At 43.3% G+C, this 17,905-nt stretch overlaps 1 protein-coding gene across 1 annotated transcript in view; it reads left to right on the forward strand.

The window, feature by feature from the left end:
• Positions 1-17,905, forward strand: part of BIN3 (bridging integrator 3) — a 168,088-nt gene that overhangs the window by 118,168 nt on the left and 32,015 nt on the right. The window contains exon 7 of the mRNA XM_032952038.2: positions 10,534-10,675. Within this exon, the coding sequence (XP_032807929.1) occupies positions 10,534-10,675 (142 nt within the window). The remainder of the gene's footprint in view (positions 1-10,533; positions 10,676-17,905) is intronic.

Genomic DNA, 17,905 nt, shown 5'->3' on the forward strand with positions numbered 1-17,905 from the left:
ACATCTTTATGTTGAGTTATGGGAGGAGACCAGAGAACCCGGAGGAAAAGCATTCAGAACAGGGAGAAGAGCGCACAAACGCTGCACAGAAAGGCGCCCGAGTCAGGAATCGAACTAGGGAGTTATTGCGGTGTGGCATGAGTGTTACCACTGTACCACTCTGCCACCCTAGATGCATACCGAGTGTATCAATACACAATAGGTTGACATGTGCTCTTTATGCTGCATGTACATACTTGACAGTTGTAAGCAGAATCAGAATATTTATACTGGAGGAATCCGATGAGCTATAAAGCTCTTTTTCACAGATGTCCAGTAGTTTCACAGGTATAATATAGTGAGCTTTTGCAAATTCAAAGTGCCATAACAGTTGGCTATAACGATGCAGCATACACTTAACAGACAAGAGTCCTTTTTTGGATAGGTGGGTTGATGGGAACAGAGGTCAGGGGTCACCTAAAAGGATTTCAACGGTAATGATCTGATATCCGTTTGCATGGTATCTTTCTTTATATTTCGTCCTAAGGGTCCAGCATTCAGCTTCGTTGAGTTGCGTTATGTAACATGGAGCATATGGACGTATTGGCGGTACACCGGTGGTGCGCAGTATTAAAAAAAGCACATTATTCACAGTAATTATATTTTCCAGCAATTCGCAGCCCCAGTCAGAAAATGTTGCGGGGTGGTGCGTCAAAATCAGTTCTCGTGATGTCGAAGCAGTCAGAAGACAATTGTTGTAATGAGCAGCTGAACAGGAAGCTTCACAGTTTGTTCCCGTATAGCATCCAACCTGATGACGATTGGCTGGTCCATGTTACAAAGGCAGATTTGACTCCTCGTACCCTAGACTTGGTCGGAACGGTTCCTCAATTCAATGGACCCAAATCAGCGGTTAAAATTGACCATTTTTAGCAAGTCTCATTATTGCCCGATGATGCTGGATGTAATTACCAGCGAAACGTCGTACTCAAAAATTGTAAATGTTGTGGGCTAAAGTAGCGAACTATTTGTCTTTTGGTCAACGTGACACTTTTTTTGCTGATTGGCCGTGTCGGGTGGTGGACGGTTACGACACATTTATAGATAACGCGATCTAACCCAAAAACTTTATTATAATATTGGTCGCGAAAGCCTACGTGTTAAACAGATTAAATAAACCTTCGAATTGCACCAAACTTGTCAACAGGGTCAATCAAATACTTTCTAAACAGATTTGCTTATTCTAAATTAGATTTTAGACTATTTTATGAGAACCAGTGTGTTATGCTGCACCTGTGTACCGCCAATACGTCCATATATACTGCGTGACCCTGTGATGTACGGAACCAGTAACAAGAGTGAGACGCTGTATGTGGAATGACCTCGGGAGGAGGCGAAGCAATTGCCATGTGCACAAAGGTAGGCTACCACTCCATGTTCCCAGGGGGAGATGGTCATCGCAACCCACGTGTATCGTGTCTTTTCGGCAGTGGCTATACAAAACATGCGTGAGTCATGCAGAAAAGTGGCATTAGAGTGTGCAGTGGAAACCCCCCCCCCCCCCACTAAGTCAGCATGACATACTCTTTATTACGAATATCTGTCCAGTGTTTGTAAGTATGGAAATAGGCAGCTGCTTAATGCTTCTCATTTGGAAGAGTCTCCGTAACATATGTTTTATTTTATTAAATAAGTGACTACGATTGCCTGTGTGATCGGTACTCTTTGTTTTTTTTTTTCGGTAAATTCACGTAGGTTAAAATAAAATAAATGAAATCAACTAAATTAAATCACGACGTTTCTGAGGCAACACAAGCTTCCGTCCTCAGGTGGAACAGTCACGGCAAAATAGCTAAAAAAATTAGCCGATGAATTGTTTCCCGTTGAATAAATGTGCAAGAGTAAGACTTTGTGCGAGGTCATCAGTAGTTTTGTGTGGGGACACTGACCATCGGCATAGGAATGTGGAATTTTAACCACGAGCTATAGGGCCACTCATGAAAATGAGCTAAGCTCCAATACTGATATGAGCTCAGGGACACCTTTAATTTTCACCTTATAATGATTCAAATCCATACATTTTCAGAAAACAGGAGTTTTAAGTTATGAAAGTAAAATATGAATAGAACTGTTAGGGTTTTACACAAAGAAGCTTAAAAGCAAATCTCAAACCCAGTTTTTTCTATTGATATAATTTCTAAAACGCTAACATTCAGTGGTGGGTCAGTTATGGCTTGAAATTTGCAAAGGAAAAGAGAGTGGATTCAGCTTGGATGTGATTTCATTCCAAGACACCACATGGTTGGCCCTCTTCCCTCGGATGAACCCTTTGTCACACGCATCGATTTTCCACACGCTTGCTCAAGTTGGCATGGCAGCGGCGAAAACAAACAATGGAAAAGGGAAAGAAATGAAATAAAAGCACCCCGTAAAAACATGCTTAGTCATTGTATTCAAGGCCAATGTCTCATTGATCACAACATCTGGAAGCCATCAAGGAAACTGCCTGGTCATGGAAGGGATTCTCAGTCCAACAACTCAGCATGTGGGAAGGCAGAGAGAGAGAGAGAGATCAAGTCTCTCGAGGCATCTTGCAGCCAGCTCAAAACTAGTTTCCACCAGTTCTGTTTACCCTGGTTCTCTCCTAATTCCATCCGCAGTAATCAAGATGACAAAAGTTCTGTGAAGTTGTACTCGCTGCTCTCCCTGTTGCTAATCACGCAGGAATGGTGAGAGAGCAGATTTTTCAGTGCACGTGTTCATCCAACCATCATGCATTTAACATTATCACATGACAGAGGCAGATGTGTTTGTTTAGACTGGAAATGGATTCCGTAGAGTAAGCCAAATGCTTAAGATGTGTTTCTTTTATATTTTGAGGCTTTAACGCTCGAAACAGAACCGTTCCGCACGGAAATTTGGTACAATTGCGAGGAATTTTACGAACAATTTATCCTCGCAACATTGCATGTGAGTACAATATGTTTACGTTTACACTTTGCAGTCTGACCTCACGAAATGTAAACATTGGTGTCTTTATGGTAAAAGGCATTGCTCAATGTATGATATGTGATCTGTCTAAGATTGGCTTTTGCGACCTCTTAAGTGTAACGTGAAGAAGAACTTCACGTAACATCCACGAGAAATGTCATCAGAGACTGTTTACAGTCAAGTAATGCCTCACCATCACCATCCTCAACCATCATCGTCGTCAGCCATTGTCTATCCACTGCTGGATGAAGGCCTCCCCCACGCTGTCACCTTCCCCCATGGTCCCGTGCTGCTGCCATCCATCTCATTCCTGCGTGTGAACTGATCTCATCGCTCCGTGTGTGCGTTGTGATAAGATCTGTCCTTTGGATGCCATTCCGTCATCAGTCTCGTCCATCGGCCATCACCGTGTTGAGCGATGTATCCCGCACAAGCCTGTTTACTCTTCTGAATTGTCAATATTTAGTCTATGATTTGCATTTTTTCCCCCTTTATTTTCATGTCTGGGTCGCTCAGGAGAATATATCTATGCAATTGTCAGGTCACTCAACCAGCATTTGTAAGGTCATTGGTTCAAATCTATTGGCCAGGTGAGGCACAGGCAGCTGTTTTCTATGTGTAGTGACTGACTCCGAGACACTAAGAGTAGGAGGCACTCTATTTTTTTAACCGCCTCCACGGTCCACCCAGAGTAACGACAGCCCCCAGTCAGGACAGCTGCCTGGCTGACGGCACCGAGCAGACGAAGACTCCAGCAGCACGACGAGGGGATCCCACTCCAGGCAACAGCCCCGAGCCTTCGCTCGGGGTCCCCTTTTATCCTCCTCGCTCCGCGCCCGGCCACGCCCCCCCTTCTAGAACCTACTAGCAGGTTCCCGGGCTTCCCTCACGTGCCCCCTCTGTAACCTTTCCCCTACATCCCTCTCTCTAGTTTATCACGTGACCTGCTGTCGGACAGGGCTGCTGCAACTGCAGATCCCCTTCTCTGTCAGCAACCAGCGCTATGCTACGTAGTGACCAATTCCATGCCACTGCAGATGCGTCAAAATAAAGTCAACGATAACCTCACAAACAGTGCACCATGGAGTCAAAGAGATGGAAATCGCTTTGAGATTAAAAGAGGTCGTAAGATTGAAACTGAAATGAGGTTGAACTGCGATCGAACCCTAAATGAAATGGTATGTTTATGTTAAGACCTGTAGTGACACCGAAAAAATAAAATGGATTCACCATCTACATTTAGTTTTTAGTGTTTTCTTGAAAGGTACAGCAGTTGCAGGCTTGTGGTTGAAAATGACGTCAGTCACAGTCTTCTCCATGTTCCAAAAGGCATTAAGCAGTGATCATTTCCCAGTGGCCCTTAGCCACGTGAAAATTCCACATTCCTATGGGCAGGGGCATTGGACAATATATATGTACACATCCTGTAAGGCAATACAGTTTAAGTTTAACATGTAGGCTTTCGTGACCAATATTTTTCACAAGAGGTTTTTTTGGTTGAGATTGCGTAAATCGAAATGTGTTGTTAAACCCGCCACCACCCGACACACCCAATTAGTAAGGTTTATCACGTAATCAAAACGTGCCAATAAGTTACTGGTTCAGCACATCGGTTTGTTGGAGAGTAAACCTACTCGAATTGTAAGTGTCGTGGGTATAGTTCACGAATCGGATGCAACATTCAATCGAAAACTCGAGAGGCACAGAGCCAGAGCTCAAAATAATACCTCGACTATACCTCTCACCTCAGCGATGTTAACGCCAAGCAATATAAAATTCCCCATGAAGTTAATGTTAAAAATGTATTAGCGGGACGTAACTTGAACCGCTTTATATATCAGGCTTTTTCTCTGCTTGTACATATGTATGTCGAGCTTATTTCGCGGCATACGTCGCGAACCATGCTAATCAGAGGTACGGGGGAAGGACAACAAAATAAACCAAAATAGCAGTTCTAAAGAAATTTGTTTAAAATCTAGATGATTTAAAAGTGCATAGCTCCAGTGGCTTCCTGGTGTCAGAAGGAAGAGCGTTCCGGACAGCCGCAGAAGCGCGTCTGAAAACACGCGATGCAGTGACCGTCTTTGTTCGTTGACTATCCGAAAGCCACTGTGAGGATGACCAAAGTTCACGCGTCATGATTTATGCTCCTTATCATTGCCAGAGATGATCTTCTGGGTCAACCCCCAACCAGTATTTAAATTCCAAACAGTGTGTTTGCGAGTTATTCGGAAGGTTGGGAATTCAGAGTGCCATCCGGAGCAGATTAAACAAAGTTTTCCCATCCGAACGGTGTTTTCATTTTATCTCTCCAAAAGGGTTTTTTTTTTGCTTCTTTGTCATCTTATAGGCAAGAAAACAAACTGTTACAGACATAGGTATGGGAAGGGTAAGCAGGAAAGTTGATGTAGGTATAATTAAGTGTTCCTTAAAGGTCAGGTTCATGGTGCTCTTTGGCTGAGTTTAATAAACACTGCGATTCGTCTGTAACACTGTTTTTTGTGAATAGTTTAAATAACACACCAGGGCAGAGCAACATTTACATTTTTTTGGTTTGCCACAAAACATTCACAATGCAATGTTTCCCGACATTAAGCATTGTGGGCTAAAAGAATGCACTAAATTATCTGTTTTGTATATACAAAAAAAGCACATGAGCTCTCAAAATTTAAATAACCATGAAAAAGTCATATGTGGTTGCCCTTTGAAGGTTTTGACTCCAAATGTAGGAATGTGGAATTCGTCCTGTCCTGGCCCGGTGTTACGAAAAGAGAATAGTATGGGCCTCTGTACACATGAGCATTAAGAGGCTTCAGCAATACTAAAACAAACATTGGGTAAAAAAAACCAAGCCCTTTTAATGCACACACTTTTATTTGCACACAAAAGTAGAAAATACATGTTTTTGACCCCGGAATGAATGAAATTCTATGTGCTCAATAAAAGTGGGTATCTTGAATAAAGAAAATTAAACATCGAATATTGAACATGTAAAATTTGATTAATTCTGGGGTCAAAATAATACATTATTTACTTTTGAGTGCAAATAAAAGTGTGTGCATTGAAAGGCGTGTTGTTTTTTTTATTATCTTATTGTTCTGTGTAATTGTTGCTCTCGCATGAAGAGGTCAGCACAGCGGCCGCTCCGGCGTCATAACGAGCGGCGATAGAAGCGCGCCTTTCATTGGTCATAGGCTGGACAGCAACAGCCGCTGTGATTGGACCAGGCTTTTGCCGTTGTAGGTGGGCATGACCATTGATTTAAATAAGGGGTGGTAAAATGTACTTTTATTAATTAGTAACATTTTGTTAAAAACACGAAAAGGACCGCAATGGGCGGGACCTGGACTCTTGTTTTTTAAAATGAAATCTTGAATTGTCACGCGAGGAGATATTAAGCGTTAAAGATTAAGAATAATATATAAACAGACAACACGGCAAGTACAATAAAAGTATGTAAAAGCACTAAAGTACCATCACCTCATACTGCAGTATAGGTAATTTAGATAGATCGGACTGTGTCTGTCCGCTGCTCGCCGAGCTGCATTGGCTTCCAGTTACTGAACGAATACATTAGGTCGCTCTCATTGCACAACACATTCCTGCCGAGGGAGCTGGTAGGAACGTTGGGTTGCTCGGTCAATGGCCAGGGTCAACAATGGCGGCACCACCACGTGGTGTATTCCACAAATATGCCCGACTGTGAGGGCGGGCACAAGCCGGCGTGAGTAGGTTAAACGTTTTATAAGGGCACCACGGGGTGACCAGCCCCTCCACACCCAGCCCCCACCCTCCCCACCCAGCCCCACCCTCCCCACCCAGCCCCTCCCCACCCTCCCCTCCCCACCCAGCCCCTCCCTCCCCACCCAGCCCCTCCCCACCCTCCCCTCCCCACCCAGCCCCTCCCTCCCCACCCATCCCCTCCCCACCCTCCCCTCCCCACCCAGCCCCTCCCTCCCCACCCAGCCCCTCCCCACCCAGCCCTTCCCCTCTCCACCCAGCCCCACCCCTCCCGTTTTTGGATGCACGACGGACGGACACAATAATCCCCTGTGGGTTGGTGGTGTAACCAGGAGGTTCCTACCAGTAAAAAGTTCCTGTGCCGCAAATGAACCACAATACCTTGCTGGTTTCGTCCAGGAGCATACAACTTCACACAGTCACCCTCGCAGCGACTTTTGGCTATAGCCAAATTAATTTCTTTAGAACTGCTTTTTGTTCGCACATACAACAATCCTTATCTCCGTAAAAAAAAACGGAGTCCAATGGCCACCGTTAGGGATCAGAGTGCCTTGGGTAGGAGGGCAGTCGAGAGGGCAGGGCAGTCGAGACGAGACCGCTGTGCGGAGGCGGCTATCCCGGTTCATGGGGATCGCGGAGGAAGTGACAGCTGAAGCGTACAGGCCCAGGGGCGTTTGGCCGATGATGGGAATAGGGGGGGCCCGTGTGTGAGAACATGACTGTGGGGGCGTCAAAACTACTTCCACATGGTAGCCTGTTGCTTTTGCAGTCTCACTTTACGTTTGGGGGGTGGGGGGCGGGGTGGTTCAGAGCCATTATAGCGCGTTGCTGACTAATTTGGTAGCGGTGCAGCGGACGGTTACATAATTTTTGAAGGCAAAGTGTGCTGTACGGCACTCTTTGTTGTAGATCAACGATAAAGAGTGTTCTAATCCTGCTGCTGCTCTTGCTTTGTTTTGTAAAAGCGCCGTTATAACGAATCACGGTGGTCTGTTTGAACAGTTTGACAAATCTCGCTCGTCGATTTTTAGTGTTGAGTTCTTTCTCTTACAGCGAAGGTCTTGTACGAATAGAGATTTGAATAAGGGATTTTAGAAGTTGGACAAATAGGCTGCGCTGAGATGCTCCTTCGACTCTGTTAAATTCGTAACGCTTATTACTTCAGCCTTTAAACTCGGTTGGCAACCACCTACAGACAGGTGGTGAAAACGTAGCTCTTCCTTGGTCTTGTCTGTAAATGACAAACACCCTTCATTTTAATGGCAATGAATGAGAGTTGTGTATTTATTTCCCGCTTTCCAAGACGCAGATTTAAAAAAAGGCGTTAACCTTATTTCCTCGTGTGGAATTTTCTATTTTACCTCTTAGGGACCGTCCATAAATGACGTCACGCACCTGGGGGGGGGGGGGGGTCAGACATTTGTGACGATGTGTGACGAGGCGGGGGGGGGGTTTGAGAAATGTGACGTCACATCAAAATGCGCAACTTTAAATAAATATAGACAACACGTTCTACTTAATTAAATGGATTTTTTAATAAATGTTTTCTCCTACAACATCAGAGTGCAGCACCACATTAAATACGCTCTACAATGACAATAGTTTAAAGCGATTTGAAGCATGTTTTTTTGGGGGGGGGCAGAGCTTTGTGACGTCATATTTGAGGGGGGGGGTCTGACTTTTTGTGACGCCGTGTGAGGATGGGGGGGTCAAAACTCGTCCAAAATCGCGTGACGTCATTTATGGACGGCCCCTTACCTCCCTTTAAGAAGTGTCGGTTGATGTCACGAATGAGGTCATCAGAACGTTAACTTTAAATCGCTGCAAAAAAGTGTTCCAAGGAGGGGGGATGCAAGGTGCAGCCATGCAATTGCTTGCCAACTCCACTGCTGGTGGAAGAACCTCTGCTGGACAGAGCTATTAAGAGATCCTTCCATCAGCCTTTAAACTAGGTTGACAATCACCTACAGACAGAGAGCTCCGCTCTGGTGAGAGTGGTCCATTCTTTCCGTGCTTGCCAGACCTCCTGGAAGGTGTGTGAGGACCCACAATGTTTAAACCACTGCACGCCGATCAATGAACTGTGGTGTGCTCGTTTTTCCTGCTGGGTGGACAGAGGCGGAGAAGGGCTGTAGGAAGCCGTGTCCATCGGTTCGGTTTCTCGTCTAGCCGGTTAAAAAAAGGAAATTTCGCTGTTGCATGACTCCATTCTTATGAATGTAACAGGATTACAGCCTCAGCATATCTTGATGAGTAATTTAGTTTAAACTTAAAATATCCCACAAATGTTGAAATATGTTGCTCGTGTTTTTTGGTGTGAAAGGTGTTTGCAGTGCTTTCCTTTGCAGTGCTTTCACCGCCAGCTTCTGAATGCCAAAGTTTATCTCATTATATATAAAAAAAAATCTCGTTATCTTACTTATGTTGATACTAAAATTTACAAAACAAAAAAGTGCACAGTTCACAAGATCACATTAGTAATTTAACCCAGATAATTAGAAGCAGATGTTTTTTATTTTATTTTTGTCCTTCCACGTCCCTCTAATTAGCACTGTTGGCTATGTACGTTGCGAAAGAATTTCAACATACATACGTCTTAAAATATAAATACCATCACAACCATATAAAACATTCAACTACCACGATAACGTTGCACCTCCATAATGTTTGAGTTCTTCTTGTGAAATCAGGCAAATTGTTAATTATAGAATGCTTGTACTTTGCACGTGCATTCCTACATACCCAAAATGTGCTCATTTATATAACAATATACTCGTTTTTTTATCTCATGCGCTCAATACCATGTTTCGTGTGGCTGACGTTTTACCAAGGTATTAAATTGCGAATATTGTGTTCATCTGAATGGCCTTGGGACCAATTTGACGCTTTGCGCTTGTGGACAATAATTTTGAGCTCATTCCGTCACACACGTTACACGATGTGCACGATTCAGAAAGAATAACACTGCTGTGCACAGTTTTAGTCTCTATGTTATGGTAGAACGCCAAGGTCTACATTTAATTCCGACCAGTACTGTTGATGGCAGAGTTTGGATGTTGCGTCTGCTGCCAGATCTGTAATGTTCTAGAGAGTGCAACACGTGATACTGCTACGCCCTTGCTGTGAAGTTAAATCTTATTTTTCTTCATCAACGCCACTGTCCACGACTATCACAGGAGTCTCCTTTACATATATATAAAAAAAATATGCATTAGAAATATCTATATATATGATAAAGACACCTCCTGTGGGGATGGTGGCTTTGACTCATACATAGGTTTTTACCAAGGTACAAAAACCTAGTATATGCATTTGCAATGGAATAACACTCGACACTGGTAATCTGCCTCTGAGCCACTCAGAGGCAGGTCACAGGTGTGCTTTATCGCTACCAGAAGTGTCGGAGGCGTTGGTGAAAATTCCACATTGGTATGGCATGGTCTGAGTTCAAATACTAGTGGAGGGAGTCAACAAAAGTAATCTCTCCAGCATTGATAAGATTGGTACCACTGTGGGAAGCCAAACATCATATCTGTTATGCAGACATGCTTTTGAATTCAGTTCTTTAAAACGACTTTTTTGTGTTTAGTTTGTTGTCCTTCCCCTGCACCTCCAATGAGCACGGTTGGTTACGTACAGTGCAAAAGAAGTTCAACATACATTATGCATAAACTGGTACCCACGATTTTAATGAGCACCACAGCTCCCGTATTTGGTGCTTGTACGTGTGTTTTATTGTTGGTCCGAATCCAGCCATTGCCTCAAGCCACCTGTGGTTTTAATCCATGCTCTTTCTGGTCCTCCCTGTGACTCGTTGGTCAGGTTCAGCAGCGTGTTCCCGAGCCTGAACGTGGCAGTCAAGCGCCGGGAGCAGGCCCTGCAGGAATGCAAGAAGCTCCAGGCCAAGTTGGAGAAGTATGAGGAACGTGAAAAGACGGGACCAAACATTGCCAAGACACATCAGGTGTGTTCATTTGTTTTATTGTGTGCGGCGGCCTTGGCAGCAATTATATTCCTCTTATGTTATCAAAGACTCAAAGCCTTTGGCCTTTGAGTACCGGTGACTGCAGATGTTGCTAGAAATGTTAATAGATTTGCAGATTCATATGAAGTATGTTTTGGGTGATTTTGGGTGATCATCATAAAAACCAAAGTCGCAAATGAATGAGAAATGTGGCCCTGATCCAGTGGCTAAAATTCCACATTCCCATGAAGGAGGCCGGGTCTTATAGCACAACTGTTCTGATTTTCTACCAAGCGATATTAATTGTATAGACCCCAAAGAGATAATGAGCTGAGTTGACTCCCAACTAGGATTAAATTCCCAACCTTTCAATTGTTCAGTAATTTAGGCACATTACCACACAGCCAGATTAAATAACTTTTTATTTCGCTATGTACGGTGCCAAAGAAGTTCAACATACATATCCAATTAATGACTGCTACAGACAAAAGTATGGGAAGATGAGTGACAAATTAGATGTAAATAAGTGTTTCTTAAGTGTCAAGTGAAACTTCTTTTTCAGCTGAGGCTACTAACGACCAGGATGCGCTCTTTGATGCTGTGTTTATGTTTGAATAGTTTAAATATCACAAAAGGGGAGGTTCAAATATATGCCTGATTTAGTTTGCCACAAACATTCTGAACACGTGTTTTTACTCCTGTGTAAAGCACTGTTTATACATTTTTGTGGGCTAGAGGAATGCACCAAACTTATCTTCTCTGCATACAAAAATGTATATTGTTAGAATGAAAATAACCTTAATTTTTTGTATCTGTGGTTTTCCCATGGAATGTGGAATTTTTACTCCTGACTCCAGGGCTACCAGTATCGAAAGGGTATTGCCTTCCGCTCATTTGATTGTAAAGAGACTTTCCCATGAATAATCCACATACAGCACATGCATGTAAATGCATCGATCAAAAATGCATCAACATGGGACGTTACAGTTAGAGGATTTAAAGAAATTACGAACATCATTGAGCTCCCGTGAATGTAATTAAAGGACATTTGGAAATTGTGGATTTCAACACCTCCAGAATTGTTCTCTGAGTGACCGTCAGTGCCATTGTAACCACAAGAATGCCAAACACTCGGTCAGCCACAATACACTTCTACATTTGTATGGTCAAACGAGATTTCACCAGCCGTTGTTTTCATACAAAAAAAACCAGAACACTTTTTTCATTGCCTCGGTTTGTTGTTGTTTTATGTTAACGATAACGTCAAATAAGCCCTTATGTCTGCCCTCGTGTATTTAAGTTTGGTTGGTAACTTCTTGAAACTTTTAGAGATTGCTCCATTCGAATGAGAAACATCAATACAATAGTATGAAGAAATACTGCCCAATCTTTTGTGTGGGGGGAAGAAAAAAATACCGTGCAGATTTACTGTAATGTTTATGAAGACTTTGATTTAAAACAACAAAAAAAACCCAAAACAAGTCTGAAATGTGTAAACTTGTAGAGTTAGGGATTATGAAGCTAAGCAGCTTTTTTTATTACAGCTTGAGCCTGACACCTCTGAATAGTGCATTTATTAATGTAAATGCCTTTTAGTCATAGGGGTTGTTTGACCATACTTTACTCTACTGATCAGTGCGGATTAAAGAAGGGTACTGCCAGAATTAATACTGGTAGGAACGAAGTTGTAAACTGAGTGTACCAGCCTGCAATAGATTAATGTGTCCGTCCGTCCGTCCCCTTTCAATACTTTAACGAAGTGAAATCTCGTGCTGTTGGGTGTAAAATCAGCAATAGCGCAGAGACTTGTCCTACCAGCCCACCCTGCAGGGACCTGTTTCAGATATCACTTGACACGTTGATGAGAGGGACGCCACAGTGGCATGATGTTAACTCCCTCACCCGGTATTTAGGAAGTCATGGGTTCTATCCTGACCCTGACGCCTGTATATTTGGAGTTTGCATGTTCTCCCTGTGGTCACGTAGATTTTTCTCCGGGACCTCTGTTGTTTTCCTCCACGTATAGAATCGTGCGTTTAGAGTATTTGGCTACTATAAATTTCCACGTGATAAACCACTTCGTTGAGCTTTCATTTGTGGCCAGGTCGCTTCTGAAAAAGAGCTACATAGCTAAGTGTGCCTTATCTGGTAAAAATAATGATCGTTTTAGTTAAAATTTTACACTTATTTTAGCTGTGACCGCGAATAGAACTCAGGCCACCAATTTCAGGGCACAATGTGCTTACACTGTAACCACTCAACCCCAAAGAACCGTTACATTGGCTTCGTAATATATTGAAAATGTTCGTATTCTACAATAGTCGCGTATTTATCAGATGTAACAGATATGAATAACATTTAAGGATTTGTGTATATGAAATATAAATTCATCATCATTTGTCATGCTGCATTTACTGCTGAATAAAGGCCTTTGGTGTCCTTGTGATGCCAATATCCATCTCGCTCTTCGAACAGGAACTCATCTCATCGACGTGTCATCCTTTCTCTGTCTTTCAGTCGTAATTCTAAGCATAAATCTGTCGTTATTTGCGTACTTTTTAGCTTTTGTTCCATTTTCCTTTGTCAATGTCTGTTTCTGATCAATAAGTGATAGTATGCGAGAGTATGCACTGGTTAAACTGTCTCCATCGGGCACATTGGTATGTAGATTTTTGTTATCCAAAAGCAGCTTTTGCGTAAGCAAGCTCTTCTGTTGTTCGCCTCTTCATTTTAGAGTTTTAATCTCAGTCCACATTTGAACGATTGCCCTCATTTCTCAGTTAGTGGCCCTCCCAATGATTATTATTACAGCATCAGTGGCACCGTCCGCGGAAGCCTTCTTCATGATGTACATTTAGCATTGCACGAAATCACAACGCGTTCTGAAAACGTGTTAATTTAGACCTGCGATAATAATTGTGAATGCAACCGAGAACGAATCTGTACAGTGATATGTGGTGGCAGTGAATTATCAGTGCCGTGCGTTTCTCGCAGAGCACGCACACGGCTCCTCCCCCTTAAACTGGGAACTTTGATGACGTGCGCCGACACACTCGACAAAGATCCCCCTCCGTAGCCTTAACAGACTTTTGGGGCAAGCACTGTTAGTGAGCACCTATGAAGGCCGGCACGGCACACGAAAGGGGTGGGTGGCCAGCACCGCGCCCGGCCGCCTTTGTCTCCCCAGCGGAGATGTTTACACACCGCACCAGGTACTCATTTGAGGCTGAGTATGTATGTTGAACTTACTTTGCACCGTACATAGCCAACCGTACAAATATATGTGTATGAGTCGACCTAGGGGAGGTCCAGGACCAGTTCAGATAATCGTCACTGGTGTTGTCTGTGAGTGGGAATCGAACCCTGGTCGCTGGGTTTGTAGCGCAGTGCGCTAACCGTTGCGCCACCGCTCCACTCTGTGCGTTCAGATATGCCACATGAAATATAAATATAAATAAAGTACCTAAGAGCTCAAAGATAGCGGCATGAGAAATGAATCGATTGAGTGTTGGTATGAGTGTTGATATGAGTGTTCTTCAGAATTTGTAGATATTACTATTAATTGTGATTCTCTTGAATTACTTTCTGAATTGTTTTTTATCGTAAATTAAACATGTAATCTTCTTTGGTTATTTCGGTAAAGTCACGTAGAATGAGAATAAAATTATGAATTGATAAAATAAAATAACACTAATATTATCACGACGTTTCGGCCACAACACAAGCGGCCTTCATCAGGTGAAGGGACGAGACTGTCTGGTAGGACAGCGCTGGAGTGAAAAAGCCACGCTCAAATCACGACCTTTAAGCTGTGTGAGAAGAAACAAAGCGCCTTGACAAAGGAATTAGCATATAATTTAGCATTGGAATGGCTGAGTGATTAGCTTGTGACTGGTCACAGAAATGGCTATGTTAAAGTTAAAGCATACACATCCGCAGAGGCACCCCTTGACAAAGGAATTAGCATAGAATTTAGCATTTCTGTGACCAGTCACAAGCTAATCACTCAGCCATTTCAATGCTAAATTATATGCTAATTCCTTTGTCAAGGCGCTTTGTTTCTTCTCACACAGCTTAAAGGTCGTGATCTGAGCGTGGCTTTTTCACTCCAGCGCTGTCCTACCAGACAGTCTCGTCCCTTCACCTGATGAAGGCCGCTTGTGTTGTGGCCGAAACGTCGTGAGAATATTATTGTGTTATTTTATTTGATCAATTTATTATTTTATTCTCATTCTACGTGACTTTACTGAAAGAACCAAAGAAGATGAATCCTTGCAGTCACCAAAGCTTTAAATCGAAATAAACATGTAATATTATGCAGTAATGAAATTGTGTGATATTACTTTTAAGTAATTGTTTAATATTGCTATTACATGGTTTTAGCGAATTTTTCAATTACTTGGAAATTACCTAATTAACTAATTGTGTAAACCACATAGCAACATCACGAGCCCCCCTACCGCCCCCTCCCCCCACTAGCAGACTCTACGTCTGTGAATCATAGCGTCTTGATGATGCTTATTAGAGTGACACCAATTCCAATTGTACTCATAATTATAAAGTATTGGAAGTTGCATTGGGTTTCATTATTACATTTTTTATCTCTCATTACTCACCATGGTGAACAATATCATTTGTGGATAGTATGCTCAGCTCACTCAAGTTTACGAGTCAAAATCCCAGTCACGATCATCTCAGCCCATGACTTTGTGCAGAGCGTACAATTGTCGCCCTTTGTAGAGCCACTGAGTACGGTATTTGGCCTACTCTTTCACACGCCCTACGTCTTGGAAGACGTGGGAGTAGCCACACTTTATCCCACCAACACACTACCTGCCAATTAACGAACTGTTTTGTGAATCCATTTATACTGCTGGGTGGACAGAGGTCGAGGGATTTGCCAAACGTGCCCCGTTGCGTCAGCTGTTGCGCTGGGAGATCGGACCAAACCGGCGGCCTCTGGATTCCGGTTCCAGCGTGCCGATAACCGTTAAACCACCACGGCAGCATCCGAGCCCCCCGCAGCAGAGTTGAGATTTCCCCGTCGCTGCTTCACGGCTCGTGCTGTGCACACTGCACCACAGTAGTTTGCAAAGAAATGTGCTTTTTTAATATATTTTTAATATTTGTAAGGTATATGCATTTTAAAAGGTGCATAGCTTTGTGAATGACATTGTGACTGTTGCATAACTTTTTTTTACCGTTATTTAAAGATGTATTCCTATATGTGTGTGAATACAACCTTGTTGGCTGTGCACATACACATTTAGGCATGTGGTTCACTGTTGACTTGCAGCATGGTTTGCCCGTTAGGTTGCATCATGACTTTTTTGCGTCTTTTTTTCCTTAGCCTAGCTGCTCTGGTCAAAAGCATAGTAAGGAGGTCATTCCTGTTTGGCATGTGTAAGTGTGTGTATTATGCATGTGCAAACGGGAGCTTGTGTGTGTTTGTAATCGCGTAAGGTTGACGAGAGGGATCGCATTTATGCCGTTGCTTGCGTGGCAACACGTCGCCGTGCGCCTTGCAGGACGCAGGAAACAAACGTAACGACAGGGGCAAGCAGACAGTGGACAGGGGCAAGCAGACAGTGGGAAGGCGCAAAGGGGACGAATCAAAAAGGGCAACATCGTCGGCAAAAAAACTCGGGAGAGAATGGACCCACTGATCCCACGGGTAACTATCATCGGCGCTCGAGACTCCCCAAGACCATCGCCAATAACTCTCAGGGTGGTCACTTGGCTGGGGTTGGGCGTGTTGGTAATCAGAGGTGGTCATCAGACGTGGTCACTGGCTGGTGTTGGCGGTATCGAAAATGAACAATACCTTTGTATGCTTAACTTCTTTCACACCGTACGTAGCCAACCATGCTAATGAAAGGTACGGGGGAGGTACAACAAACGTAACACAAAAAAGTAATTCGAAAGACATTAGTTTTCAATCTAGATTTAGTGTTGCATAGTTCCAGTGGCTTCCTAATATCGGAAGGAAGAGCGTTCCAGACGGCCGCAGAAGTGCTTCAGGTAAGGCTCTCACTAAGCTATACAGCTATTTTTCACAAGTGGCCTGACCCAAATGGTAGCCCAACAAAGTGGCTTATCCTGTGGAAACTCCCTCGCCTGGTATACAGGAGGTTATGGGTTCGATCCCGACCCTGACGCCTGCTGTATATTTGGAGTTTGCATGTCTCTCTATCCGTGGTGGCATGTATTTTTCTCCGGGTCCTCCGGTTTTTCCCTTCACATTTAGAGTCAACGTGTATTTAGAGTATTTGGCCGCTGTAAATTTCAACATAGATAAGCCACTTCGTTGAGCTATCATTTGTGGCCAGGTCGCTTCTAAAAAGAGATTTGTAGCTCAGTGGGCGTTACCTGGTAAAATAAAAAATGTTTTAGTTCATAGTTTTAATTGATCCCTACCATAGGAATGTGGAATTTCCAACTCAAGGCTGCTCGTGGAGATGAGTATCGCCACTCCCTTCAGCAGGGGATTGTTTTAGTTTGCAATCAAGACGCCTGTTTGTTGTTCCAGGATGCTGGAAACTCAAGTTTGATGGAAACTTAGTGGTTAATATAATACGAAAATCAGATGAGTAGATTAAAAAAATGTTCTTTGAAGGTCAAAGATCATCCAACCATTATCGTCCTGTAATTTTCCAAAGGTTATTCTGGTTTGAATTACGCTGCATGGGTCGATACAGTATTTGCTCATTTGTAAAAGAAGAAGAAGACGTTTGTACAGAGACAGATGTGTTACAAACTTACAGGGTAGTGACAACGTACTTTTGCTGGATCGCGCTAATGAAAGTGCTTAACCCACCAGAATGTTCTGAATCCATATCCCAGACGGGAATGAACGTGACCCATCATTCTTCCATGCTGGTTAAAATTAATACTGTTTTGCAGGAAGTGAACAGACTGGTCCGTAGCATAGGCATGTGGGTATGTAGCCACTGGCTTCACAGTAGCCAACAAAGATCAGCACCAAACCCATTCCTTGTCTGAGCAGGGTGTTACATAATGTACTTTATTGCATATATTGAAAACGGTTATGTTTTCTCATATACACACACACACATCTTGTAAAATGAGTACAATTAATTTTGACATTCGAATTTCCTTTGCTTTTGGTACGCACTGGCGATCGAGCTGGCCATGTGTTCTGGCAGGAAGTGAGTAAGCATGGCCATACATAGCCAAATCCGTTCTCATCCACCCACCCACCCACACCCT

Source organism: Petromyzon marinus, chromosome 11 (genome assembly GCF_048934315.1).
Source record: "Petromyzon marinus isolate PM22_M1 ecotype Great Lakes invasive population chromosome 11, UKy_Petmar_22M1.pri1.0, whole genome shotgun sequence".
Classification (NCBI taxonomy): Eukaryota; Metazoa; Chordata; class Hyperoartia; order Petromyzontiformes; family Petromyzontidae; genus Petromyzon; species Petromyzon marinus.